The sequence below is a fragment of the Pteronotus mesoamericanus genome, unplaced genomic scaffold, assembly GCF_021234165.1.
Source record: "Pteronotus mesoamericanus isolate MK-2021 breed Mesoamerican mustached bat unplaced genomic scaffold, CSHL_Meso_final contig_557, whole genome shotgun sequence".
NCBI lineage: Eukaryota > Metazoa > Chordata > Mammalia > Chiroptera > Mormoopidae > Pteronotus > Pteronotus mesoamericanus.
This window is the reverse complement of record NW_026555200.1, coordinates 7,056,110-7,081,369: the sequence shown is the minus strand read 5'-3', so window position 1 is coordinate 7,081,369 and position 25,260 is coordinate 7,056,110. Positions and strand designations below refer to the sequence as shown.

The 25,260-nt window shown below is 63.6% G+C and overlaps 1 protein-coding gene across 1 annotated transcript in view; it reads left to right on the top strand.

Annotated features, from left to right (window-relative positions):
• CAMTA1 (calmodulin binding transcription activator 1) overlaps nt 1–25,260 on the top strand; it is a 723,509-nt gene that overhangs the window by 627,489 nt on the left and 70,760 nt on the right. The window contains exons 8-11 of the mRNA XM_054579829.1: nt 8,950–9,090; nt 10,646–12,495; nt 17,876–18,002; nt 23,507–23,641. Of these exons, the coding sequence (XP_054435804.1) occupies nt 8,950–9,090; nt 10,646–12,495; nt 17,876–18,002; nt 23,507–23,641 (2,253 nt within the window). The remainder of the gene's footprint in view (nt 1–8,949; nt 9,091–10,645; nt 12,496–17,875; nt 18,003–23,506; nt 23,642–25,260) is intronic.

Below are 25,260 nucleotides of genomic sequence, written 5' to 3'. Positions count from 1 at the left end.
TTGCTTAGATTGTAATCCTGGTGATTATAGAAATATCAAGAAGTAAAATCAACAAAAGCTTGCCTTTCCTGACCCTGCACCAAACCTGGTTCCTGGTCGATTAGCGCCACCTGGTGGCATGTATCAGTAGAGCGGCTCAGAGATGCTAAAGAGGGGGACTCCCTGGCCTGGCTCTGGAGCCTGCAGTCATGGGCCATTGTCCCATTCCTGCTGGGGACCTGGTGCCTGCGATTCTGGGGCAGTGGGCTTGGAGTGGGGCCGGGAGAAGTGGAAGGGGGCCCTGGGGAGAGGTATGCACACCTCCTTTCCTCTCCACCTCAGACATCACCTGCCTGGTGCAAGGTGGAGGGGCTGGCGTTTGCCCCTGACAAGGAGGGTGTGTTCCCAAGGCTCAGCCAGAGTCCGTGGGCAACAGAGGGGCAGTTAGCAAAGCAAGTCCCAGAGGTGCCGACCCCACGGAGCTGCAGGCAGGGGCACATGAGACAGGAGTTTTGTGAAAGTCGGGGAAGAGAGGTCAGTCCGGGGAAAGGGGGGCTGCTGTTAGAAAGGGTTGGAGGGTTTCTCTCTGGCCAGAAGTGTTCTCTTGGACACATTTTCCAGTGTCCCCACTTCTGAAGTGAGACCCAAGGTAGGAACGAGGGGCCGGGGTCAGGAATGAGCTGGGGCAGGCTGGGCCGGGGCAGCTGCAGCCCTCGCCGCACACACCCAGGCAGGCCAGTGTGAGGCAGGTGCTGCCCTCCGGCATGTTCTGACTCCACAGGTCCCAGTGGGCCCTCAGTGGCCAGAAGAGGAAGCAGAAGGGGCGGGGGGCTGTGCTGACCTCGGACCCACAGAAAAAGCGCGGGCATTCGGGGCATTCTGGGACGCCGTGGGGCCTTTCCATCTGCTCGGGGACAAGCCGTGCTGCCCTGAAGCTTCCTTGGGTTGAAAGTCAGATGTTAGTGCTGGGCACATAATGGGGTCTTGAAGTCAGGAGACACAAACCCTGGAAGGCCATGAAAGGAAGCACTTCTGCGTCCCTGTGATGGGCCCAGCCCCCGACGCAGCTCGGTCCCTGAGAACTGAGGCGCTCACCAGTGGACGGAGCCTGGGAGGCTTGGCGGTTCTGCTCGCTGCCTGTGTCTGCAGGATCCAGAGTCACTGTGGGGCGAGGATGGGACAGAGGGCCTGGACAGGATTTCCCTGCCCATATCGGATGTCCCTTTGGTTAGGAGCTACTGGCTCAAGGAGCAGGCTGGGTGGGTCCCCTTAAGTCCCTCACTCCAGCCGCAATGCCTCCTGAGCACCTCCCAGGCCGGAGGCCTGGCCAGGAAGACAGGGCAGCAGGCTGCGGCTCAGAAGCAGGCTGAGCTCAGTTTGGGGCTGCTTCTCTCTCCTGCTGTGCTGTGGGGATCCAGGCTTGTTTTGCAAATGAGGCTTTCTCCCTCTGGCTAAATTGTGTTTAGCGGAATTGGCCCCCAAGTAGGAGAACTAAAAGAGAAACGCTCCTTTTGATTTCTTGTTGCTCCCTGGCTACCTGCCACTCAGGGCCTCCTGGGGGCCACGCACCCCCTGCTGTTACAAAATGCCCAGCTCCTTTTTAACATCCACTCAGGCAGGCAGTGAGCTTTGGGGGCGTTGCGCGCCTCTGTGCTGGTGCTGGGGACACAGCAGCTCCAGCCATGTCCTGTGTGACTGCCCTGCAGAGTTGACCCAGCCCTGATTGCCCTGGGGGGTGGTTTTGTTAAACTTCAATAGCCTTGCCAACATTGAAATCTTCAGACTTTCAGCTTCTCTGAAAATCGAAGGTTCTGGGCCACATCGTTCAGTGGCACCTGCCTCCCTGCGATGACACCTCCAGGCCCGTGGAGGAGGCATCGGTGCTCAAGGTCTCGCCAGAAGCAGGATGGACACCGTCTGAACCCCTCTTGGTCCCCTGCCCCACTGCCAAGAGCCTGGAGGGTCTGTCCCTGCCCGCTCCGGGCCTGGCTGGGGCCTGGAGGTGGCTGCACTAGCCCAGTGAGAGGAGGGTTCCGGGGCCCACGCGGCTGCTGGACGTGGGGTAACTGAAGCTGCTCCTCGCGTGCCCAGATTGTACCTCTGACATCACCAGACAATCAGCGTCAGGCACGTTCCCGCTCTGACGACGGTGCAAAGAAGTCCCGACCTCAGTAATAGGGCGCTTAGCAAATCGGGAGAGCCTGGCAGCCTCGAAACGGCTCCACACCGCCACGCTCCCGTCCGGGTGGCAGGGCCGGCGCAACGCTGAGCCAGGCCGTCTGTTACTCATGGAGCCCCAGGAGACGGTGCACTGGGGGCGCAGGGAGCCCTGGGCCCGCGTGGCCTGAGTCTGCTGAAGTCAGAGACTTCCCTGTTGCTGTGCTCTCCCCGCCCCCCCGTCTGACATCCGGTCGCCCACAGGCGGACAGCTCTGTGTTCCGGGACCCCCCACTCTGCCCTCTCTGGGGCTCGGGCGCCCAAGCAAGCCCATGCCTCCCGCTGGAAGGCAGGAGGGAGGACCTGATGCCCCACGTCCCGAACGCCGAGACCCGGAACGGCGAGCTCGTTCAGGACACAGCGCCTTGGTCCCCAAGCGCACGTGCCGTTCTGTTCCCAGTCAGCCTCCGAACTCCTCGAAATGAGATTTCCGAAATGTCTTCAGGACCAGGAGGAGGAGGATGGGAGTTGAGGGCGAGCCGGGGAAATTGAATAGTATGTGGGTGTCTGGATATGAGAAGTTAAATCTAATGAAAATGTTATCCAGTTGAACCAAGAAATCAGAAGCAAGGCCTTTATTCCTGTCAACAAGAATACAGTGAAAATTAAACCAACACTGCTGCCATTTCCCACTGACCTTGTTGCCATGGAGACAGCCTTCCAATGTCAACAACTCGGAGGAATCCAATTGGGTTCATTCAAGCATTGAGAGGCACGTGGCACCCCCTCCTGCCTCTGTCACATGGTTCCTAAATAGGGTGATCACACGTCCTGGGTTGTCTGGGAGTGTCCCAGTTTATACTGTTGTCTAGCCACATGATCACAGCACCCCTGTCTGTCTCCAAGGTGACCTGTCTGGACAGCGAGTTAATGGTCACTCTTTCTGTGGGTCTTTACTGGGTGTTGAGTACATTGCAGGAGAACTGGACGGGCCCAAGCTGATGGGGGCAGGAGGAGGGGCACCCACAGGCCTCTGTTGGGTGAGATTATCTTTGCCACCAACGTGCCGCTTGTTACGTGCTCACACAGCGCCAGGAAACCCTTCCTATGCAGAGGATGCCAAATGTCAGTTCCAGCCGCGCCGCCTGTGCTGTTACCGTAGTGACCCCAGCTCCGGCGACGTGCTCTGTCATCCTTCTGGAAGTTACCGGCCTGCAGAGCAAAGGGGGCTGGCAGCCTGCTCTCCCCGGTCCCTGGGCCTGGCAGAGCTCTCCCTCCGCCTCCTTAGCCAGTCCCCTCCCACAGCGCTGCAGGCTCGATGCTTCAGGGCAGGGGAGGCCTCGGCTCCGGGCCCTGGACCTGACCTGCCACAGGTCCCCACGGACGCCACTGAATCAGAATCCTGGGTGTCGGGCATGCTTGTCTGTGTGTCGTTTAAGTCCCTGAGGGAACAGTGACACATCAGGTGAACAGCAGAGAGGCACCCATTTTGCAGACAGGGAAACTGAGGCCAAGAAGAACCAAAGACCTTCCTGACATCTTACGCACTTAAGGCCACGTGGTCCAGCCAGCAGCCCCTTCTTCCCACAGCCAGCTCCAGCAGTGAGCCCAGGGGTTCGCCATGCCCTTCGGTCGGTCCCACCTCTGCTGGGGGCAGCCACGCCCGGAATGAGCGGTCGTGGCCTCAGCCGACAACCGAGAGGAAGCTCCCCCTGGGTCCCCACCCCACCTCCATCCCCAGGGACCGGAAAGCCAGACAAGGGGCCCCATCTCAGAGTCAAACGCTGCCCCTGCAAACCCTACCTCCTCTGGGAGGAGTCTTCCTTTGGGTTGCCCCTCAGTGCCCCCCAGTCTCCGGGATGAGTGTGGCCAGGCCTCCGAGGACCCCAGCAGCCCAGGTTCAGCCGCTGGGACTTGCTCCCAGCACAGGCCTCCCTCCCCTCTCGCCGGCTCCATGTGTCCTGTCTCCCAGGAAGCAGGTCCGCTGCAGGTCCTGCCTCCCACTTCCAGCCCTGCCCCAGGGGCCTAGCCAGTCTCCTCTGCCCTGGGCTGTGTGGCCAGGCCAGCTCAGTCGCCGCACTCTCCGGCTAGCGGCCCCTGTCCCGGCCCCAGGGAGGAAGGCTACAAGGGAGGAACCAGGGGCTTTAGCGCTTTGGGCCCTCCCTTCCCCCAGTCCACTCCTGGGACAGCGGCACCCGCCGCAGTCAGGCAGGGCAGGAGACAGCAGGGTGGGCACGAGGCTGGGGGTAGCACCTGGCCCAGCCCCAGGTTTCTGGGTTTCCTACTCAGTCAGCGCCTCCCCGCACCCCCCATATACCAGCCTCCCTCTTTCTGGGAAGTGAAATGAGTCTAGCTTTGAATGGAAGCAGCCTCGGTCCCCGGAGAGGGCGGCACCCCTCATCTATCCAGGAGTTCCTGGGTCCCGAGAGGGGTGCAGGCTGGGAGACCCCAGGAGACAGAGCGAGCCTGGCTCTGCGGCCGCTCCCTGCCCCCGCTGCTCTGCTCTGTGACCTTGGGCAAGTTGCAAAGCTCCTGAGTCTTGGTTCTCAAATTAATAATTGGGACGAAAATTCTTCTTCAAAGGATTGTTCACAGATTAGAGATGTAATCTCTCTGTGCCCAGGGGTCAGAATACCATAGGCTGGGTGGCTTAAATTAATTAATTTTCTTACAGAAATTAATTTTCTCACAGTCTGGAGGTGGAAGTCCAAGGTCAAGGCATCGGCAGGGTTGGTTTCCAGTGAGGCCTCTCTTCCTGGCCCCCGGAAAGTCGCCCTCTCCCTGCGCCCTCACATGGCCGTCCCCTGTGCGTGCACACTCCTGGGGTCCCTTCCTCTCCTCACAAGGACACACACGAGTCCTGCTGGAGGAGGACTCACCCTTGGGACCTCATTGAACTTTATTAAGCTCCGAAAGGCCCTGTGTCCAAATACAGTCCCCTGGGGGTTAGGGCTTCAAACTAAGGATTTTTGGGGGACACCATTCTGTCCACGCAGGGGTGGTGGCAGAGCTTGATCTGGGCTCGGGCCCCGTCCGCCCAGCCGTAGCTCCCCTCCCCGCTGAGGCAAGGGTGGAGCAGCCATACCCGAGAGGCCCTTGGCCGGCCGCCAGCCCCATGTGGGGTCGCCCCACACCTCCCCCCCGCCCCCAGATCTCAATTACTCTCTCTCAGCAGTCGGCGCCTCTTGGGTAAATTGTTCATCAGAAGATGCTCTCCAAAGCAAGGCCACATGCTGTTGCCGTTGATTTCACTTTGATTATTCATATTAGTGGGAGCACTGCGGTCTAGCCATGGGTGGTAATTAGGGTAAGTGTTGAGTACAAGCCAGGTCAGTGCTGGCGTGGGCTGGTGGGTCCCTGCGACAGCCACCCCAGCCTCATCTCCGAGCACCAGTCCTCACACAGGGCGCGCCGCAGGCAGCCCAGCCCGAGCCAGGGCGGGGCCGCAGGCACCCATCTCCCAGGGCCGCAGCGGGACTGCTGGGGTAGCCACGGGAGCGCCCTGCGGCCCCCCACTTCCAGTGGCCAGCGTATCCCTGCTGGCCGCCCCCGGCCCACATCAGCCCGCGGAGGAGCTGCCTGGCCCGTGCACGCCCTCGCTGGTACCTTCCCTGTCCCAGCCTTCCTGGGCACCTGAGCAGCCCGGAGCTCAGGACACTCCGGACGTCCTCTGGGCAGGGTGGCTGGCTGTGGCTTGGAAATGAGGAGCCCAGTGCCCTCCATCGAGATTCAATGAGCAGAGGGGACCGATGTGACCCCGAGCCACCAGGAGCTCATTTTCTGGGAATCCCCTTTTCTCCTGTGCCCCCCACCCCCAGGCCATGACCTTCCCTTTCATCGAGCGTACTTTTAACGGAGTCCCCTCTCTGCTGCTTTTGGAAAGCGGGGAGGGTTGGGGAGGGGCCTGCCGGTGCGCATTTATTAACCTTCCTTTCACAAAGCGCTCTTTTCCCCATGGAAATCCCTTTTCCCGCTGATTCATTACTTGGTAGGAAGCAGAGCATGACATCTTAAAAGCTGCCTTGATAGTATTTGATATTCAGCACTAACAGCTCGCCACCTCTGGGGAGGGGACTTCTCCCCACCAGGGAGGGTGGGGGGCACACCTGCGTGTTGGGTGTTCCGGGACAGCAGGTCATTTGCATGAGGCATCCAGAAATCCTCTGCTGGCAATCTGTCACCCTTCGCTGGGCTTTCATCTTATAACCTTCGCAACAGAAGGAGGAGAGGAAGAGCAGAGGCACTCGGGCTCCGCGCGCCCTGGCGACCAGAGCAGAAGCCTGGCCTGAGCCCAGTGTCAGGGTGGCGGGGCCACGGGCAGGGGTGACAGAGACGTCTGCCCCTCGGGAATTAGCAAGCCCACTCCACCCCCAGGGCCTTTGGGTGAGGTGTGCCCATGCGGCCAAAACCAGAGGCGGGGCTCATCTCTCCAGATGGCCAAGGTCAGACGACGGCCAAGGTCAGGCTCAGCGGGGCCTTTCCTGAGAACACCTGGTCTGGTTCTGCCATGAGCCCAAGTCGCCCAGAGGTAGACACCCTGGTGTGAGCTCTGGGGGGGCGAGGGCGGTTCTGCTCCCAGCCCTGCAGCCTCTGAAGAATACAGGCTCGGGACCACGCTCATGGCCACCACGCTGACTGCAGGTGAAACACTGGACGGCTTTTTCAGGAAGCCTAAGCACCCAGAAACTCAGACACACACACGCAAAGACATATGCACCCCTATGTTCATTACGGCATTGTCCACGGCGGCCGAGACGGAGAGCCAACCAAAGTGTCCTTCGAAGAAGGACTGGACAAAGAAGATGTGGCACGTATATGCTGTGAAATACGACTCAGCCATTAGAAAAGACAACATACTGCTACTCGCAACAACATGGAGGGACCTTGAGAATATTATGCTCAGTGAAACAGCCGGAAAAAGCTAAGAACCATGGGACTGCACTCATAGGCAGGATACAACACGGGGACTGGCGGACGCGGGCAGCAGCGCGATCATTGCCTGAGGGCAGGCATTGGAGGCAGGTGGCGGGCGGAGGGGGCCTAATATGTGGTACGATTTGCCTTTGGGTGGTAGGCGCACTGCAATGTACAGATCATGTATCATAGAGATGTACCCCTGAAACTTATGTGGTCCTATTAACCAATGTCACCCCAAGAAGTGTTTTTAAAGCCTGGGCACCACGCCAGACCAAGGACATCAGACTCCCCAGGCTGAGGCGGGCCTGGGCACTGGGACAGGCTGCCTGCCTATGCAGCAGTGTAGGGGGGTCCTCGAGCCCTGCGCTCTGTCCCCCACCCAGCTTCTGCTTTCCCGCTATAACATGAGGACGTCTGGAAAAGGCCCTCCGCCAAGGGGGCCTGGGGACAGGCCGGGGACGCTGGCCTCACTCGCGCCCCGGCCAGGCCCCTTGTGCTGTTACCCGCTGTCCACCCTGGGTTGCCAGGCGACAGTTTCTTTGAGACGAGGGCTGCAGAGATGTGACGAGGTTTGCAAGCCTCTGGCCTGGGCCTGCGCCTCTGCTGCCGGGACAAGGCGGCCTGAGCCAGCAGGGCTGGTGGCGAACTGCCTGAGGGACCCCGAGGCGGGGGCTGCGCACCTGAGGAAAGGTGGGCTGCCACCCGCCGCCATCCCGGCCCATGCCCTTCCATGGCGCCCTGAACAGGCACACAGGACTTCAGACGCAGAATCCATCCAGACAGCTCGGCCAGCTCGGGACAGAGGCCGCCAGCACCGCCCCCATCCCCTGGATGACCCACGGGGTCAGGACTGCGGCGGTGCTGGCGCCGGGGCCCCAGGGCCTGTGCACAGAGCAGCGGGCGAGGGCCCGGAGCGAATGCCTGGGGCCGGCGTGCAGAGGGGGTGGCAGCTCAAGAGGGACTCCCAGCAGGTCTCCGCCCTCGCGCATGGGGCTTTCTTCGCAAAACCCCTGAAGTTCTACATGAAGGTGCTGACAAGGCGCAGAGGCCTGAGGAGCACACATAGCTCTGCCCCCGAGCCCGCGTCCACGGCCAAGCCACCTGTGGGTTTCAGAGCAAGGATCCCCATTCCCACAGCCTCCGCCGGCCGCAGGGCAAGGCCAGCAGCTCGCATTGCATGTTGCCATCGTCGCCACTGTCACCGTGAATGGCTGTGACCACGGCGACTCTTTGTTGGGTGCACACAAAGCGCCAGGAGTCCCCACACTCCGTGAGGCGAGGCAGTTTATTTCAGGGCTCCAGCCCCTCCTGCCAGGCAGGCAGGGGGACAGCCCTCAGCCGTCTGGGGACCTCCGCCGCAACACCAGGGCAGCAGAGGTCCAGGGCCAAGGGGGATCGAGCCAAAACCCGAGGGCAGCGACCCAGGTGACCAGTCTCTAGTGGGCCCTTCCGTCCTGTCCACTGCAGCTCCTTGGGGCTGAGAAGTCTGGTGAGAGCAGGAAGCTAACGTGCCCCCTTGGGGGGCCTCGACCTCCATCTCCTCTCCAGGTCTCCGCGACGTGCAGTCTGGTGAGGTCCCTTCCTCTTCCAGCCCAGGCTCCTTGAAGAGCCGCCCTGGTGCACTTGGACTTGGGGAAAACCCAAGCAAATCCCTAGACAGCCCGCTCCCGGGCTGCATCATAGGGGGAGGAGGGGAGAGGCAGAGGCCGCCAAGGAGGAGCACGGGGCTCCCCAGGGCGTCTGGTGGGGCAGCCTGGTGCTCCCTCCTCCCTCCTCCTGGGTCCCTAGAGCCAGCCTCCTAGCAGAGATGGGCTGTGCTCTGGGAGGGCCCGGGCCCACGCTGCCCACCCCTCCCTGTCCCCGTGGCCTCTGACCACCCTGCCTCTGTCCCCGCAGTCCACGGCATCAAGTGGACCTGCAGCAATGGCAACAGCAGCTCGGGCTTCTCGGTGGAGCAGCTGGTGCAGCAGATCCTCGACAGCCACCAGACCAAGCCGCCGCCACGGACCCACAACTGCCTGTGCACCGGCGGCCTCGGTGAGCGGGGCTCCCGCGGGCAGGGGCGTTACGGGGCCGGGGGTGCCCTGCCAGGCAGCAGGCATGGCCCTCCTCCTCAGGGGGCACTGCGATGTCCAGGGAGGGGCGGCCCGGAGTCAGCCTGGAGTCAGGCGACAGCCCGGTGCCCAGGACAGACTTGCCCTTGACCTGCCCTGGCGGCTGGCGGCACAGCCCGCTTAGGGCAGGAGAGAGCGATTCCTAGAAATGCGGGCAGCAGAGTCGAGGGTGCAGCAGCGGGTGGAGCTCCAGGTCCCAGCCCACCCACCACAGTGCCCTCCAGACCTCCTGGGCCCTTGGGCTGTGTCAGGAGGAAGCCCAGGTCCCCAGGCACTGGACCAGCCAGGGCTTTTCAGAAAGATCAGTCCTGAGTGCTCGGGACCACTCAGACTAAACCCTGTCCTTTAACCTCTGTCCTTAACCAAGGACATAAGGTGTCCCCCACTCTCCACCCACATCTATCTTTTTCTCATAGCAGCATTTGCTCTTTGAAATGTGTGTTCTCTGCTCCCCGAGCTGCCTTGATTAGATATTTCCGTTGGAGGGGGCTCCCCACTTCCCTGCGACATCTCCATGCACTTGGGAATCTCGTTGGTGAGGCTGTCATGGGGTCAGGGGAGAATTCACCTTGATCAAGCCAAGGGGCCCTCATCGGTCGGAATGAAAGCAATGACGGCGGAGTCGGGGAGCAAAGAGAAAGGGGCCGTCGGGGCGGCCTGGTGGGGTGAACCCGACTGCGGAGCTCAGAAACGCTCTGCACCAGGGGCTTTTCCCTTCTCTGGCCCTGAACTGAGCGCTTAAGGTGCTGCCCTTACTGTGTTTTAGGAAGATTTCTGTCCCACAAAGATCTGAGGACAGGTCTAGCCAGCTCAGCAGAGGGCGGAGGCCCCAAATGGCTCCCAGCCTCAGGGCGAAACCCGACCCCCATTGGCCGTGAGGGCGAACCCAGGGAGAGCGCCTTGCTCTCCGCGCCCTGCCACCCCGCCCCGACCTGGCTCGCTGCCCCATGGTGGTCCCCATCCGAGGGTCTTCCTGAAGTGCTGCTTGCCTGACCTGAGCAGGCGTGGAAACTTTCAGGGGGCAGAGAGGGACCAGGCCACCCCGCCCCCCGGCAGAGCCCCGGCCCGCGAGAGTCTTCCCAGGGAGGGCATCTGCTCCGAGGCGGAAGGCCTCTCCCTGGAGGACGATGTTCTCTCAGCCTCTCCTTCCCTGCTTGCCATGCACTAGGGCACCACGGCCACTGCTGAAAAAGTGAGTCAAGGGAAAAGGCACCCGGCGTGGAGGATGGTGACACAGGGCACAAGAGGGCCCCAGGGCTCGGGTTCTGGGGACCCAGATCGTGGGCGACGGCTCCACGGCAGCCCCAGGGGCCCAGCAGCCTGCCCAGCCCCCCCGCGGGGGCTTTGCCAGGACTCAGCTGCTCGGAGACCGGGCCACCGCAGCCTAGCTCTGACCCTCTGTGTGTGTGTGCGTGCGTGTGTGCATGCGTGCGTGCGCGTGTGTGTGCGTGGGCACGTGGTGCTTCTGATCTCTGCAGGAGCGGGCAGCAGCGCGCATCACAAGTGCAACAGTGCCAAACACCGCATCATCTCGCCGAAGGTGGAGCCGCGGGCGGGGGGCTACGGCGGCCACGCGGAGGTGCAGCACAATGACGTGTCGGAGGGCAAGCACGAACACAGCCATGGCAAGGGCGCCAGCCGCGAGAAGAGGAACGGCAAGGTGGCCAAGCCCGTGCTGCTGCACCAGAGCAGCACCGAGGTCTCGTCCACCAACCAGGTGGAGGTCCCCGACACCACCCAGAGCTCCCCCGTGTCCATCAGCAGCGGGCTCAACAGCGACCCCGACATGGTGGACAGCCCCGTGGTCACAGGCGTGTCCAGCATGGCGGTGGCCTCGGTGATGGGCAGCTTGTCCCAGAGCGCCACGGTGTTCATGTCTGAGGTCACCAGCGAGGCCGTGTACACCATGTCCCCCACCGCCGGCCCCAACCACCACCTCCTGTCGCCCGACGCCTCTCAGGGCCTCGTCCTGGCCATGAGTTCCGACGGCCACAAGTTCGCCTTCCCCACCACGGGCAGCTCGGAAAGCCTGTCAATGCTGCCCGGCAACGTCTCCGAAGAGCTGGTCCTCTCCACCACCCTCGACGGTGGCCGGAAGATTCCAGAAACCACCATGAACTTTGACCCCGACTGTTTCCTCAATAACCCAAAGCAGGGCCAGACCTACGGGGGCGGGGGCCTGAAAGCCGAGATGGTCGGCACCAATGTCCGGCACTCGCCGCCCGTGGAGAGGGGCTTCGGCTTCTCCGCCGTCCTCACCAAGGAGATCAAGACCGAGGACACCTCCTTTGAGCAGCAGATGGCCAAAGACGCGTACTCGTCCTCCGCGGCAGCCGCGGCCTCCAGCTCCCTCACCCTGACCGCGGGCTCCAGCCTGCTGCCCTCGGGCGGCGGCCTGAGCCCCAGCACCACCCTGGAGCAGATGGACTTCAGTGCGATCGACTCCAACAAGGACTACACGTCCAGCTTCAGCCAGACGGGCCACAGCCCCCACGTGCACCAGACCCCCTCCCCGAGCTTCTTCCTGCAGGACGCCAGCAAGCCCCTCCCCATCGAGCAGAACTCCCACAGCGGCCTGAGTGACTCAGCGGGCAGCTTCGTGATGCCCACGGTGAAAACAGAGGCCTCGTCGCAGACCAGCTCCTGCAGCGGCCATGTGGAGACAAGGATAGAGTCCACCTCCTCCCTCCACCTCATGCAGTTTCAGGCTAATTTCCAGGCCATGGCGACGGAAGGAGAGGTCACCATGGAGACCTCGCAGGTGGCCGAAGGGGGCGAGGGCCTGATCAAGTCTGGGGAGCTGCAGGCCTGTAGCTCCGAGCACTACCTGCAGCCCGAGACCCCCGGGGTGATCCGCAGCACAGGCGGCGTGCCCATCCTCCCGGGGAATGTGGTGCAGGGCCTCTACCCCGTGGCCCAGCCTGGCCTCGGCAATGCCTCCAACATGGAGCTCAGCCTGGACCACTTTGACCTCTCCTTCAGCAACCAGTTCTCCGACCTGATCAACGACTTCATCTCCGTGGAGGGCAGCAACGGCACCATCTACGGGCACCAGCTGGTGTCGGGGGACGGCGCGGCGCTCTCGCAGTCGGAAGACGGGGCCCGCGCCGCCCCCTTCGCCCAGGCGGAGATGTGCATCCCCTGCTGCAGCCCCCAACAGGGGAGCCTGCAGCTGAGCGGCGCCGAGGGCGGGGCCAGCACCATGGCCTACATGCACGTGGCAGAGGTGGTCTCGGCCTCCTCAGCCCAGGGCACCCTGGGGCTGCTGCAGCAGAGCGGACGGGTGTTCATGGTGACCGACTACTCCCCAGAGTGGTCGTACCCGGAGGTAAGCGGCTGCTTCACCTCCCCCCTGCCTCACCTGCTCACCCTCTGGCATGAAGCACAGGGGACCTCATTTGCATGTGGCCCCCCAGACCACACTGGCCACGTTGTCCCCCTCTGTCCTCAGGTCACTCGAAATACTTCCACCTGTCCCAGCAGTGGTTCTCAGTCTCAGTCACGGAATAGCTTCAAAGGCAGGGGTCTCCTCGGAGGCCTGGTGGCCCGCCAGCTTCAGCCAGAGCAGTCCGCTGTCCCCTGGCTTATGTTTTCAGATGCCACCTATGTTTTGCTTTGCTTTGGGGGTCGGGTTGGGGAGAGGGATCCTGGGGCTGCTGAAAAGCAAGCATTTGAAAGTCCCCACCTTAGATCCACCATAGCCATTGCTCTCGGTTTGCTTCCCTAAAGAAAAGGAAACAAAACAAAAGCAAACTTCCAGCACAGTAAGAGGGAGGGCACAGCTTCCACACGTCGTCTGTAGGGCTTCCCTGGGTAAATCTGGCCTCTACAAAATCAAAAGCTTTTTACACGACCCTGCACCTACCCACCCCGCTGCCTCCAGCCCTGCGCCCCTGCTCTCTCAGGTCCGACCCAGGGAAGCGCTGCCCCGAAGCCCAGGGACGCAGGGAAACCCAGCCAGCCACGGTGGCACCCCGTGTAAGGACGGGAACTTGGCCTTTCCTCCAACGAGAATGGCACAGGACGCGGGGAGTGGCCCGAGCGTTTCCGGCTGCGCCCTCCTCGCCTCCTCCCAGGCCGCCTGCCAAGTGTTTGGGGCTCAGACTGGTTCTGTCCCCCCATTTGGTGGCTGCTCACGGCTCCCTTGGTGCTACTGCCACCTTCCCTAGATGCCAGGGCAGGGGCTGCTGCCCCGGACAAGGGAGGGGTGACCCCAAACCTCAGGGCGGCTTAACCAAGGCAGCAACGTAGCCCCCTGCCAGAGCGCTTCAGGCTCGGACACCTTCCAGACCCAGGTCAAGACAGGGCAGTGGGGTGCCCTGGGAGTGGCGTGTCTCTCAGAGCCCGCCCCTGCCCCAGAGCCTCCCCTGGGCTGTGATGAGGGGTGTAGGTACAGGGCACATCTCCGGGGCTCCCCTAGGTGGGAGTTCCGGCCCTGCCATGGCCTCCCCTCTCTGTGGCTCAGTCTCCTCACCTGGAAGGCGGGGCTGTAACAGTACCTGCGTCAGGGCCACCTGGAGCACTTGGCAAAGCCCGCGGCCGCAGTGCGTCATCAGGGAACACTGGTCACCGTTCCTTGGCCATCGCAGCCCGTGGCGCCCTGAGCTCCTTTTCATGGCCTCCTGCCGTGACCGTGGGGAGAGGCTGCCCGCTGGTCGACCATGTTTGACCTTGGACAGGCCACCTAGCCTGGAGGCCTCAGTGTCACAGTCTCGGCCGGGAGGCACACACCCACTCTGCCCCCTGCCTTTATGGCAAAGCTAAGGCCTACGGGCCAGTGCCCCGGCTCTTAGGTGCCACGCCGGCCCAGCCAGTGGCCCAGCCTGTGGACAGGAGCGCCCTGGAAACACAGCCGGTGCCTGGACAGGGTGGCTCTGCCCACGCCCCGTGTGGCCAGGACATTTATAAAGACCCTCCGGTGTCCAGAGGTGACCGCTCTATGTCATGAGGGGTCTGGATCCCAAGCCTGGCCCCTTACTAGCCGCTCACTAGCCAGTCACCTTGGGCAGGGAGCCGCCCTTCCCGCCCCTGCCTCACTAGGGTGTGTGAGGACTGAGGGAAGGGCAGACTCAGGCGGCCCCTGTCCCTCCTGTCTACCTCCCTTTGCTTCCCTCACTGCCCCCCAAGACTCTGGAAGGTTCCGACTGGTTTCCTCCTCATGTGGCTTGGTGTGACTTAGCAACATGGGTCTCAGGGGCGCTCTCCTAGCAGCCCCCTCACTTCTCCAGGGTGAAAAGTCAGCTCAGCCCAGCAGGTTACCCGCCCCCTCCACCCCCGTGGGGCTTGAGAGAGCAGTTGAGGGGCGGGGATGCGGGGGGCGCAGGCTGGCCCGGGCCTGGCTGCGCAAGGTAAGGGCGGGGAGCTGGAGCACTGTCTTAGTGACCCAGAGGCCTGGCTGCATCCATTTGGTCCTCTGTAGGTGGCTGAGGGGGTGGCCCAGAGGCCCTCCAAGTCCTAGGACCTGGGAGGCTCCTCAGGACTCTGTGAGGCTCCCAGACGCCTGGGTCCCGTGGGAGCTGGAGGCAGGAGAAGGAGCGCTCCCCTGGGCCTCAGCCTGGGTGTGCGGGTGCTAACGACCCGGGCCCTGCGGTCGCCCGGGGAACCTGAGCCGGCCTGCTCGGCACCATAGTGCCGGCTGCAGATCCTACGCCGTACCTGGGAGAGAGTCAGTTCAGCCGCTGGCCACACGAGGGCGGCATGGGAACAGGAAAGGGATGCCGGCTGTGCGGCCAGAGGCCCTCGGTGATTCCAGCTGCCCAGAAACAAAAGCAGCTCAAAATCAATTTGATTTGGAAAATGCATAGGCGCCACCCAACTGGGCCCTTTGGGGCTGATGTGGCCGAATGGTGAGACCTCTCTTTGCAGAGGCCCTACCCACCCCCGCTGTTCCCACCTGTCCCCATCTGGCAGCAGGGTCACCACCTTTTGGTGCAGGACAGAGCGCCTCCTCTCCCGACCCTCCCCTGCCCTACCTCCACCCTGCTGGCGTGCTGGCCTCTCCTCTTCCCCGCGGCCAGAGGCCTGCCTGCCTGCTCTGTCGGGCGGGTTCTGGCCAGGCTCTGCCCAGCACGCAGAGGGCTCTGTGGGAGACACAAAGCCTGGGACACTTCCCAGTCTGTAAACGGGGATCTGGCTAAACAGTCGCCCTGTATCCCCACCCAGCTCTAGAATTCGATGGTGCCAGGCACCCACTTTTCGGGAATGCTGAGGCGGGGACCCTCTGGCTGTCTCTTCTTAGAGGGCCCCCCCACTCCCGCAGACAGCTCCCGCCTCTGTGCCCTGTTCACCTCTTCACCCCCGGCGGAGCTGGCCACCAACACCCCCACGCACCGACCCGCACACAAGCACACACTTTTGCCAGGGGTGCCCCTGGGCCCGGGACCGGCCCCCAGGTGCCTGGGAAATCTGGGTCCTTTCTCTCAGGAGTCCCAAGATGCAGTGACCTCAGCTGGCGTGTGCCGCTCCCTCCCCCACCGCCCACCACGCCCTCTGCGCCACCCCAGTTATGGCCACCCCCGCGGCCCCGCCAGAGGAGGCCTCAACCACAGCCTCAGGTGCCTGCGTCACAGTGGTTCAGGGCAGCAGGGCCAGCGTTGCCATGGAAACCGCCCCCCAGAACTGAAGGATGCTGAGCCCATCCTGCGGCTGTTTCCATGGAGAAGAGCCTGCTGTCCCCAGTAATTTCTGCAGTCCTTTGTTCCTCACAGCAGCCCCGGCTTCATGCTAGCAGCTGTTGATTGGCGTTATTTTTCTTTTCCTTTTTTCTCAATGGTGACTGCCTGTGGCCTTTTGAAGCCACTGCTCTTCCACTTCCCAGGAACCAGGGAGGATGGCGTCCTGAGCTGGCCTCTCGCACTCCCAGGCCTCCCAGCATCAGTTCTGCGCGGGTCATGGGCCCGCTTCCCAGCCCGCACCCACCCCAGGCGCCTCTGGAGCTCCCCATGGAGCCGTGGGTCAGAATCAAGGGATGCAAGGCCAGAGGGTCCCCTAGAGATCCAATGCCACCCAGAGAGGCTGGGCCACTTGCCTGAGAACACACAGCCACTGGGGGATGGGGACAGGCCTCCTGCTCTTGGCTCCTGGCCTCATGCCCCCTCCACTGCCCTCAAACCTTGGTCCCCCGGCTGAACAATGATTTCTCCAAAGCCAGCCCAGCCCACAGGGAGTCCCACGCAAGAGCAGGGGCGGAGTGCATTCCGGCCTGGGACAGCCCCTTCCAGAGCGGAGCGTGGAGCCCTCCCCCTGGCGGGGGGCTCTGGGAGCCACCTCCCCCTCGTCCCTCGAAGCACCCCTTCCTGATGCTGATGCCCGAGGCCAGCCCTGGGCCAGGTCTGGGTTTCAGTTCCCAGAACATTGTAGAAGCCTCAGGAGCAAGCCCCGCGTTGAGGCTGGGGGTCCCTCCAGGGCAGGGATGGGCCAGTGCCAAGAACAGGTAGCTGAACAGAAGAGAGCCTCTCACCAGCCTGGGGGCAGCAAGGGGAGAGCGGGGGTCTGGCCTCTGTGACCTGGCGAGGTGGCGGGAGGAGGGCCTGGGGTCCCACAGTCCTCACTCCCTCCACTACCCAGGCTCCTGTAGGCGTGCCTCTGGGTCTTCCCCAGCCCAGACACTAGGGGGCGCTCTCGGCCCTGCCCTGGGCAGCTCTTGGTCCCCACCCCCCATCACTGGGAAGGGTGGACGGAGCTGGTGGTGGCCCGCCCAAGGAGAGCCGCAGAGGCCTGCCTCACTGCCCGTCCCCCCTCCCCCAGCCCAGGGTGGCCTCCTCTCGATGACACCGAGTCCTCATGGAGCACCTACCCTCATTGTCCACACCGGACATGACGGGGTGCAAGAGGGTGCTGTGAGGCACCGAGCAGGGACAGCGCCGCAGAGCAGGACTGACCAGGGCACGGCCTGGCCGGTTCCTGCAGGGGGTCAGGGAGCCCCGGCCTCTCCCCGTGCTCCCCTCTCCTGGGCACCTCTGGGCCCGTGGGGGCGGGGCCCTCTTCCCTTGACAGGAGCAAGATTGTCCAAGGCCCCCTCCCCCACCCTCTTCCCTGCCCAGTCCGCCATCCCCTGCTGCGGGAGCAGCTGCAGCCCCAGCAGGCCACCGTCACTTCAGTGCCTGCCGGGGCTGCGTGGGTGCAGCGAGGGGCCTGGCGGCTGGGCTGGTGGCAGCACAGGCAAGTACCCTCGATGGCTCGGCAGAGACATGGGCTCAGATCCACCCAGCCCCCAGCTCTCGGCCCCTCTCCAGCGCAGGGTGTCCCCCCTTTGCTAGTTCTGCTGTCTTTCTCATCACCTTTGTCCACGTCCCCTCCCCGGGCTGCCCCGCCACGCCCTGGGGATCCTGGGTCTCTCTGCCCACTGCCCCACCAGAACCCTCAGTCTAGGCCGAGACACTGAGATGCTCAGGCCCCTTTTCCAAACTCAAAGCCCCCTCAGCCCTCTACTTCCTCCCAGGGGTGCTGCAGGAGCCGAGAGGTATGGGGAACTCTGTGCTCCCCCTGCATGGAACTGAAGGTGGCACAGGAGGAGGCTGGGGTCAGAGGTCGGGGCTGCCGGCCTGTGCTGGATGCCAGCGAGAAGGGCAGAGAGTGCCTGGGTCTGGGTCCCCGAGGGACCTCTTCCTGCTGGAGTTGGAAACAGGGCTTACCCCCAGGGGCCTGCATCCCTCGCCCTCCTCCCCCCACAGTGGCTGACACATGTCCCTGCTGTCTGTCCCCTCCAGGGAGGAGTGAAAGTTCTCATCACAGGCCCGTGGCAGGAAGCCAGCAATAACTACAGCTGCCTGTTCGACCAGATCTCAGTGCCTGCGTCCCTGATTCAGCCTGGCGTGCTGCGCTGCTACTGCCCAGGTGAGGCGCTGCCTCCCCTGGGGGCCCAGGCCTGGGGGGTCTGGGGGGACCCCAGGCGAGTTGTGTCCTCACTCCGGGCATAACTCTCCTCAGCTGTGAAGAAGCGGGTCCCGGATCGGCCATTATGATGTCATCTGTTCTGGGCCATGGACCCCGTATCAGACAGAGACGAGGCACATTTGGCAGGGGTCCTGCATGGTGAGGGGCTATGCAGAGAGCCAGCACCCCCAGGACTGCCCACCCCAGGCAGCTCCAGCCTCCCCCAACCCAATGGGTTGCTGGAGCCGGTGCAGGGGCCTGAAAGGAGCGGTGCCGGGGTCAGAGGCCACCAGGGCCACAAGGCAGGCCTCACTCCTTGCCCACATGCCCGCGGCCCGAGCTCTAACCAAGAGCTGTAAGAACAAGAGAGCCCACGTGTGGGGGCCTCAGGCCCAGTCCCCCTCGGACCCAGAGAAGTCAGAGAGGGAGGGAGAAGGCCCGGTGGGCGACAGGTGCGGGGGGGTGTCAAACTAAAAATAATCCGCACAGACTCCATTGAGATTTGGTGAGCCATCCGCCCATGCCCAGGAGAAGGCACAGACACAGAATCTGCTTCCGGGTTGATGGGCAGGAGCCCCGCGTGCCGTCCCTCAGGGGTTCTTCCTCTGCCCGGCTTGGTGTCCCTGTCTGACCCTCTCACCCTTGACTTCTGCCATCGCCGCCCCCCCAGAGGCCGGTCAGCTCCGAGGGCAGGGCCTGAGCCTCCCAGGGCTCAGGGGATGCCTGGTGCCAGAGAAGAGAAGCGGCGTTTGTGCAGGAGTCATTTTCTGGAGCATATGGTCCCTTCTCCCCCAGCTCGGACCGAGAGCGCCCCTCGGCCGGCCCCTCGCACACCCCACTCACCCCAGGGATGGCCCGTCAGGCTTGCGCAGGCCGTGGACGGAGAGGCGGACGGGAGCGGGGTGGCAGGGGCAGAGGCTCCCACCCGTGGTACCTGAAGCCAGGAAGCCTGCAGAGGAGGAGAGCGCTCTCTGTGGAGCGCTGCCGCGGATGGGGAGGAGAAGGGGGTGGGCCCCCGGGTCCCCCCCAGGGCGGCAGCAGACCCAGCCATGCCAGGTGCCAGTTTCCACCCTGGGTGCCCCAGCCTGCGCCTCGGGCTGCCCCACCTGTCTCCCCCCAGCCTCCACCGTCCCCCAGCTTGACCTCTGGAGCTGGTGGGGAGGGGCTCCCTTCGCCCTCCCCATTTCCCTGTGCAGGATGCTGCCGAGCTGGGCCCGTGTGCTCAGTTTGAACCCGGAGCCTCCTTCGCCATAAACATCCCAGGGAGCCTCGGCCAGTGTCCCTGCCGGCCCTGCCCCCACCGGCTGCCTGGCAGGCTCCACTGGGCCCGCCTGGCCCTCTTGGCTCCTGGCAGCACTGCCTGGCCTGGAGCACAGCCGCCCTGCATGCCGCCGGGCTGGGCCAGCCTATCGCAGCCGGGGGCTCCGTGCTGCTGTCGGAGCCCGCCCCCCCCCCCCCGCCCGGGCAGTGCCGGCAGGCAAGGGGGAGGGGGCGGTGTGTTATTAAACTGTCCACTTATCACCTGCTGCTGGGGCAGGACGCGCCTGGCCTATAAATAGATGCCACTTCCTATACCTGGTCCTTGCCTGGCTGAGGACCCAGACCTTTGCCTGTCCTAAGTTATCTGACCCTCCCGAAAAAACCAGCTGGCCTCTGCATGCCCTCTGGATGAAGTCCCAGGCCAGGACCTGGCGAATCCTGGGGCTGGGCCAGCCACACAGGTCAGCACAACCGGGATCAGCCATTTACCGTCCATGTGACGAGCTCGGCGGTTGCCTCTGGGCCTCAGTTTCTACAGCTTTAACAACCTGCCAGATGGCTGAGTGCAAGATGAGGGGCAGTCCGTGGAGCCCCTGGCTCACCAGCTTGGTTGCTTGCGCGGCGCTCAGCCATTGCCCGAGGGGGAGGGGAGACAGTGCCGGGCTGCCCAGGTCTCTCCCGTCCCGGAGCTGGAGGGCAGGCTGCCCCAGCCATTGTCCTGTAGGTTTTTCGAACAGACCGCAGCTCAGACCAGCGGACACCAAGGGAGGAGAAGCCACCGCGTTGAAGGCAGACAGAAAGCTGGGCCCTGCGGCGGGGCCCTGTTCGCTTCCACATCAACCATGCGGGCCCCTCGGGACATCTCACTTTGAGGCCCAAAGGGAAACATGCCACCCTGTAAGCAGTCCCGGATGTGTTCATTCATTCACGCATTTCTTCACTTATCAAAGAGTTTGCCAGGCACCGGGTAGGAGCCTGGAAGGAAGCAAAGCATGAGACCCAGACGTCAACCCTAACCCTGACCGCAGCGGACGATGCTGGCTGCTGAAGGGTCGTCGCCGGGTCTCCCCAAGGGCTTGGGAATGCGAGAGCGGACTTTGAAAAAGGAACACTTGGAGTCAGCACCCAACCAGCCTCACTGAAAAGAAAGGCTCAGAGGCTCCTGAGCACAAGCCGGCCAGCTTAGGGGCTGGGAACACCACGGGCAGCGGGGCACCTGGAGGGGGCGGGCACGGGGCATGGGGCGCGGGGATGACCGCTCCCCGCCAGCCTGGCCCCCCTGCCCAAGCACAGTGGGGGAGGAGAGGCCAACGCTGACCAAGAGCATGGCTCCTCTGGGCTGCAGAAGACACACAGGCACGGGCTCAGCCTCCCACAAGATTCCAGTGGTGCTCCGAAGTCGGGAGGGAGACAGGCAAGTCCAGCACTGAGTGAAAGGGAAGCAGCAGGGAAGGAGGGCTCGAGACTTGGGAAAGGTAGCCGGGCTCCAAAGAAGAGAGAGGAGCCGCCAACCAGAAGACTTCGCTTTGGGGCTTCTGGACGGCCCCGTCCTGGATGCCTGGGAGGTCGCCAGAAAGCCAAAGATGAAATTCGAAATGTGGGGAGTGTTGTGTTTTGTAGCGATTCCTTCCACAGTTAATGAGTGGCCACAACACGCCAGCCACTGACCTTGGCCCTGGGCATAAAGAGGAGATCGGGGCAGACCCGGCCCCAGCCCTCCTGGAACTTACGTTCTACTGCAGGAGACAAAAATCAAACAGGGAAGCACAGAAAAGGCGAGGATAACTGGAGAAAACTCCGCCAGAGCATGAAACACATGGTCCTGTGGGGCAGTGACTAGGGAGGGAGGCCCCTCCCAGGCTGGGACCTGAGTGAGGGGACAGAGCCAGCGTGGGAAGGTTGGAGGAGGCACCCAGGCAGCGGGCGAAGGAAGTGCAAAGGCCCTGAGGCAGGAAGAGGCTGCTCGGCAAGGTGGAGGAACACCAACGCGCGGGGAGTCGGCCGCTGCAAGGTTGGAGAAGGTAGCAAGGGCCAAGTCATGTCCCTCCTGAGTCGTGGGACAGAACTGGGTTTGGTTTTACTTGCAACAGGAAGCCATTAGTTTTCAGTGGGGAGCGACTTGATGATTCTGGGCGTGTGGGGAGCAGACTGCAGGCAGGGGGAGCAGAAGCAGGAGTCGCGGGCAGCGGGCAGGGGGTGGGGGGGCACCTCTCTGGCTGGAGGAGGAGGGCTCGCGTGGGCAGTGCGCTCCCATGGGGCTGATGTAGGGGTGCAGGGCCAGGCCCCAGCCACCACCCAGCAGGAACCGGCCTTGGGTGCGGAGGTTGTCCTCCGCGGGGGCTAGGGCAGGAGTCTGAGCCAGGAACGATGGGCGCTCGGACCAGCGCGGTGGCCATGGAGGTGGAGAAGCGGAAGGACCCGAACTTGCTGACTGACTGAATCGGGGGAGGGAAAGAGCGCGTCAAGGAAGCGCCCCGTGGGCAGGCCTGTGTCAGCAGGACGGCTGGGGTCCACGGCAGGTCCTCCGCATCCGCCTGTCTGGGGAAGGAAGGGGCGCCTTTGAATCTGCCACCATCCCAGCGTCACTGCAGACTGTGCCAGTGCCAGGAGATGGGGGGAGAAAAGCAGCCGTTGAGGAGGGCCCTCCAGCGGGGACATGTGGTACAGAGAAGCCTTGAGACGCCAGGGCCGGCCCGGGGGCAACAGGTTTGCTACGAGAAGCATTGCTGAGCGGGCTCAGGTGGCATGTGCCTTAACCGCCCTTCCTTCCTGTTGGTGAACCAGGCTCCCCTCCAGGGCAGGCAGGTAACCACAAGCTTGGAGATCTGCCCGGGGATGCTGTCAGAGCTCCGGAGGTTCTGGACTTGGCCAGAGATCCCTGCCCAGGGCGGCTCTGTGGGAGGTCCCATGGGGTCCACACCCGCCGTGGGGCCAGCGGTCCAGCGTGTGGTATGGAGCCGAGGGGTGAGAAGCCCAGGAGAAAAAAAACCAGCAATCAACCCAGTGGTCCCCCTTGGGCAGTGACTTCCTGGAGACCTGCTCCAGGGACGGTGGCCTAATACGCGCACCTGGGGTGGACAAGGCCACCGGTCAACGAGCCGGTTTCCCCGCGGGAAGTGAGGTGTGCATGAGACAGCCTTGGGGGAAGCGGGGCTTTACTCTGCCCTGGGAGCAGCTGACTTGGACCGCTTCCTCCAGCCTGGGAGCTTCTGAAAACCCAGAGTCTAAACAGTAACCTGAGCCCGTGGGCGGCCTCCCTGGAAATCTGTCCTGGGAGGCCATGGGCACTGGTTTCTGGAGTTCCAGAAAAGCAGGACCGAGAGCACAACAGCCCCGGTGCCTACCTGAGGACGAGGCCTGGCGTGCGGGGCAGCCCGCCTGCACACCCACCACGGGCCTCGGGTCCCCCGTTGTAGCCACAGCCCCAGGATTGCAATGGGAACCCGCCGCCGCCTCGGCCCCAGAACGGAGCAGGCCTCTGCCAGGGCCGGGCTTGCCCCTTGCTAACAGTGAGAATGTCCGTCTGTCTGTTCGTTCGATCATTCATTCATTGAAATGACTGCCTGCACTGAGCCTCTGTGGGGGCCAGCGCAGCTCGTGAGGCCCACGCAGGCCCGGCACCCGGAGCTCGCTATCCAGGTGCTGGAAGAAGTACCCGCTCCGTGCCCATGGCTCAGCGCGCGGGGCCTGGAGGCATAGCCTATGCCCCTGCTCCCATCACCAGGGAGGCAGGAGAGCTGCTAAAAATATAGGGAGGGCGTGCGGAGTTGGGACCAGCCTGTGGGAAAAGGGGAAGGGGAAGTGAGCACGGAGGAGGCCGGCCCCTGCCTGCCCAGGGTGAATGGGACCGAGCATCGGTCCCCCCCACCTCCCCACCCCAGGGGGGGGCAGGACACTCCCCGCTCACTCCCTCACCCGCCCGCTCAGCCAGGCTGCACGGAGCCCCCAGGCGCTGCCCTCACCAGGGGCCGAGGAGCAGAGAGACAGTTACGATGCGGGGCGGGCAGTGATGGGGCCTGGCTGAGGCGGGGTCCCGGGAGGTTCCCAGGAGAACCAGCATGGCCTTCGGGCCTCAAGGAGCGAGCGGGCACCAGCTGGGAGTGCCCAGGGAGGGGTCCAAGGGAGGGGGCCTCCTGGTCATTGAGGGGGACGCCAGGCTACAGGGTGCCTGCCCCCACCCTGACCTGTCTTTATTTTGCTTGCAGCCCATGACACTGGTCTTGTGACCCTACAAGTTGCCTTCAACAACCAGATCATCTCCAACTCAGTGGTGTTTGAGTACAAAGCTCGGGCCCTGCCCACGCTCCCTTCCTCCCAGCATGACTGGCTGTCCCTGGACGGTAAGAGCAGCGCTCGGGCCACCTTGCTAGGCTCCATGGGTGAGGGACACTCGGGGGGACATGGTGTGGGGAAGGAGGAAGCGTCCAGGTCTCCATGCTTCCGGCCAGAGCAGGTGGAGAGGGGTGCAAGTGTCCACCTCGGGGGGACACTGGGGCTCTGCCTGCGTCTGGGTGTCTCCCTGGGACAGAGTGAAGTATGTGAGCGGGAGCCTGCAGCTGTCACTCCTGGCAGGGGACCTGAGGGGCCAGATGAGCCCCCAGGTTGCTGAGAGGTCCTTCTCTCGGCAGACCCCTGGACGCAGGGTCCAAGCATCCTCTGCTGGCTGCCCCGCAGGGCTGCCTCTGGGGGCCCGGAGCTCCTGGAGGTCATCCCACGCCCCGAGCCTCTCAGACGGTTGCGGGGCGAGAGCGCAGGTGGGGCCACTCTGGTTCCGAGGCCTGGGCCACGAGGCCGCGCATCCCTGCTTCCGCTTCTGGGCGAGAAGGAGCCAACCTTCTCATGGAGGCACAAACAGCCGCCGCCTGCTTTTGCTAGCCTGAGTTTGCTTCGGCCTCTGCCCTGGAGAGCGTCTGGAGTAAGCCCAGGGTTCCGATCACAGTGGAGGGGAGAGGGCGGGGACCCCCCATAGGCTCCAAGGGGGGAGGCAGGGCCGGCTGGCCAAGGACAGGGCCCAGAGCGCCGTTGGCCTTGTGCACGGGGTTGGCGACTGTCAGCTGCTCTCGGGGCACCAGGGCCTCTGCTCAGAAAAGCTGCCAAGGATGGTTGGGGACACGAAGGTCAGAGCTGCCCTTCCGGGCCTGGACGTGCCCAGGAGAAGCCCTGGGGGGGGAGGCCTGGGGTGCTGGGCTGATGGTCTCCGCCCCGGGACAGAGTGGGAGGGACGGCTGCACGTGACCTCGGTATCCGCGAAGCCGCAGAGGCGCCAGTCTGTGGGCTACTCCGCCGGAGACCTCACCAGCCTGGGGCATGAGGTCTCAGCCAGGCTGACCCTGGCCTTCCACAGAGGTCAGTTTCTAAGCACCCCTCCCCTGTCCGCAGCGTCCTTTGCCTTCTTACCTCGGACTACCCTTGCTGCTGGCTGCTGGAAGGCTTCTGGGCTTGGGCACACACCCTGGCCAGCCTCCTGAGCCACCCAGCCTGCAAACCCCAGCTGCGTCCCAGTCCGGGCCTCAGCGGTGGCAGGGCGCCTGGCGGCCGCCCTGGCCCCTGAGCCTCCTCGGCCTCCCCAAGAGGTGGCGTTGGGTCAGCAGGCATTGGCACCCTGGCGGGGCTGCCTGGGAACACCGGGCTGGCCTTGGCAGCCGCCCTGGCCAAGGCTGGCGCCAGCGGAGCTGCGAGGATGACCTGCAGGGTGTAACGGAGAAGGGCAGGGTGACCAGGGCCTCTGTTCAGGAAATCCGGTCTCAGTGTTGCAGGACAAGCGGGAAGTGGAGCAGGGAGCTCTGCAGAGCCCTGGCTCTCCCTGAGTGACCAGGTCACCTCACCAGGGTGACCTCTAGGGTGTTGGGACCAGTGTGGGACCTGTCTGGAGCCCTTCAGAGACCAGGTGTCAGCCAAGTGGTATCTCCAAGCCCCGGAGACATCAGCTGGGCCCTGGAAGCCAGGAGAGCTAGCTATG